The following is a 1,664-nucleotide window of genomic DNA, read 5'->3' as shown; positions in this document are numbered from 1 at the left end:
CGGCTGATAAATTCACTATAGATGGGAGAACTGATCGCGTGCGGAATAATAAGTCATTGCAGGATAAGGAGACATTGGGTTCTCGAGATGCTTCCTACCCCATACTTTCCGAATACAACTTTAATGTCAGCGTAGTGGAGTTGGTGTCGGCTATGAGGAACATTAAAGAAGAACGGTTCCCAAAGCCAATGAAATTCGATCCTAGCCAAAGGGATCCTAATTTTTGGTGCAAATATCATGGGACCAATGGTCACCGGACATATGATTGTCGGCATCTGCGTGAAGAGGTGGCAACATTACTGAAAAGCGGTCATCTCAGAGAATTCTTAAGCGACCAGGCTAAAAACAACTATAGTCACAATCGTGATAACGCAGAACCTTCAAAAGAATAGAAAGATCCCCCACGCTTGACGATCAACATGATTTTCGGGGGGAACGAGATTAATGATGTGATATTTTCGGAAGCAAAAAGATGAAAGTGTCAGTGACCTACAACAAGAGACTCCAGGAAGTTGCTGAGGACGACATTACTTTCACGGAGGAAGACGCAGATGGACTACTGCTTCCGCACAATGACGCATTAGTAATCTCTCTAAATATCTTAGATTTTAATATTAAACGTGTTCTGGTGGACCCAGGAAGTTTAGACAACATCATCCAATGGAGAGTATTGGAGAAAGCCAAGCTCACCGGAAGTATCATTCTGGCAACAAAACTCCTCACCGAGTTCAACCTAGCAAGCGTGACAACTCAAGGAGAGATCCTGCTTCCCACAAATACCGAGGGGGTGATGAAAACGACCCTTTTCAAGGTGGAGGACGGCGATATGGGCTATAATATTATCCTGGGGAGGCCATGGTTGCATGAGATGAAGGCTGTGCCATCAACACATCATCAGTTACTAAAATTCCCAACTACCGAGGGAATTAAATAAATAAGAGGCGACCAACCGGCAGCAAGGGAGATGAAGGCAATTTTAGTTTCCAGTAGCAAATGTAAGAAGCATGCGGCATAGCAATTATAGGAGCCAGCGCTCGGTCCCGAGCCAAGAGAATTCAACCAGGGGGAGGAGTCATCGGAGTCCTATCAGGTACCAGAAGAAATGGATGCAACAAAATCCACAGTGGAAGAACTTGAACAAGTTGCATTGTTTGAAAAATTCTTGGAAAGGAAATTCCACTTGGGGACAGGGCTACACCCCGAGCTCAGGTCTGGATTTATCAAATTATTTAAATTTAATGTCTATTGTTTTGCATAGTCTCATGTGGATATGACAGGTACCCGCCAGAAGTGGCCGTGCACAAACTAAGCCTAGATCCCAACATCCCTCCAGTAAGACAGAAAAAACATCCTATTGCCGAGGTCAGAAACTAATTTGTCAAAGAAGAGGTAACTCGCTTGCTTGATATCGGTTCAATCCGAGAGGTAAAATATCCTGATTGGCTAGATAACATAGTAGTAGTTCCAAAGAAGAACAATAAATTTCGCATGTGCGTAGACTATAGGATTTGAATAAGGCATGCCCAAAAGACTCGTTCCCATTGCCAAACATTGATCAAATGATTGATGCGACGGCAGGGCATGAGTTAAATGAGTTTCCTTGATTCTTATTCCCAGTATCACCAAATTAATATGAACTTGGAGGATTAGGAAAAAAACTTTGT

General features: G+C 43.1%; 1 protein-coding gene across 1 annotated transcript; it reads left to right on the top strand.

Moving 5' to 3' along the window:
* Window positions 1-472: 472 nt before the first annotated feature.
* On the top strand, window positions 473-934 carry LOC138893943 (uncharacterized). The gene has a single exon (XM_070178614.1). The coding sequence runs from the start codon at window positions 473-475 to the stop codon at window positions 932-934; it is 462 nt and encodes a 153-aa protein (XP_070034715.1).
* The last annotated feature ends 730 nt before the right edge of the window (window positions 935-1,664 follow it).

The sequence above is a fragment of the Nicotiana tomentosiformis genome, chromosome 6 (genome assembly GCF_000390325.3).
Source record: "Nicotiana tomentosiformis chromosome 6, ASM39032v3, whole genome shotgun sequence".
Lineage (NCBI taxonomy): Eukaryota > Viridiplantae > Streptophyta > Magnoliopsida > Solanales > Solanaceae > Nicotiana > Nicotiana tomentosiformis.
This window is presented reverse-complemented; position numbering and strand designations above follow the sequence as displayed.

Bases quoted from the DNA above. Each gene is read 5' to 3' on its own strand.
- LOC138893943 (XM_070178614.1), top strand. From the start codon at position 473: ATGAAAGTGTCAGTGACCTACAACAAGAGACTCCAGGAAGTTGCTGAG.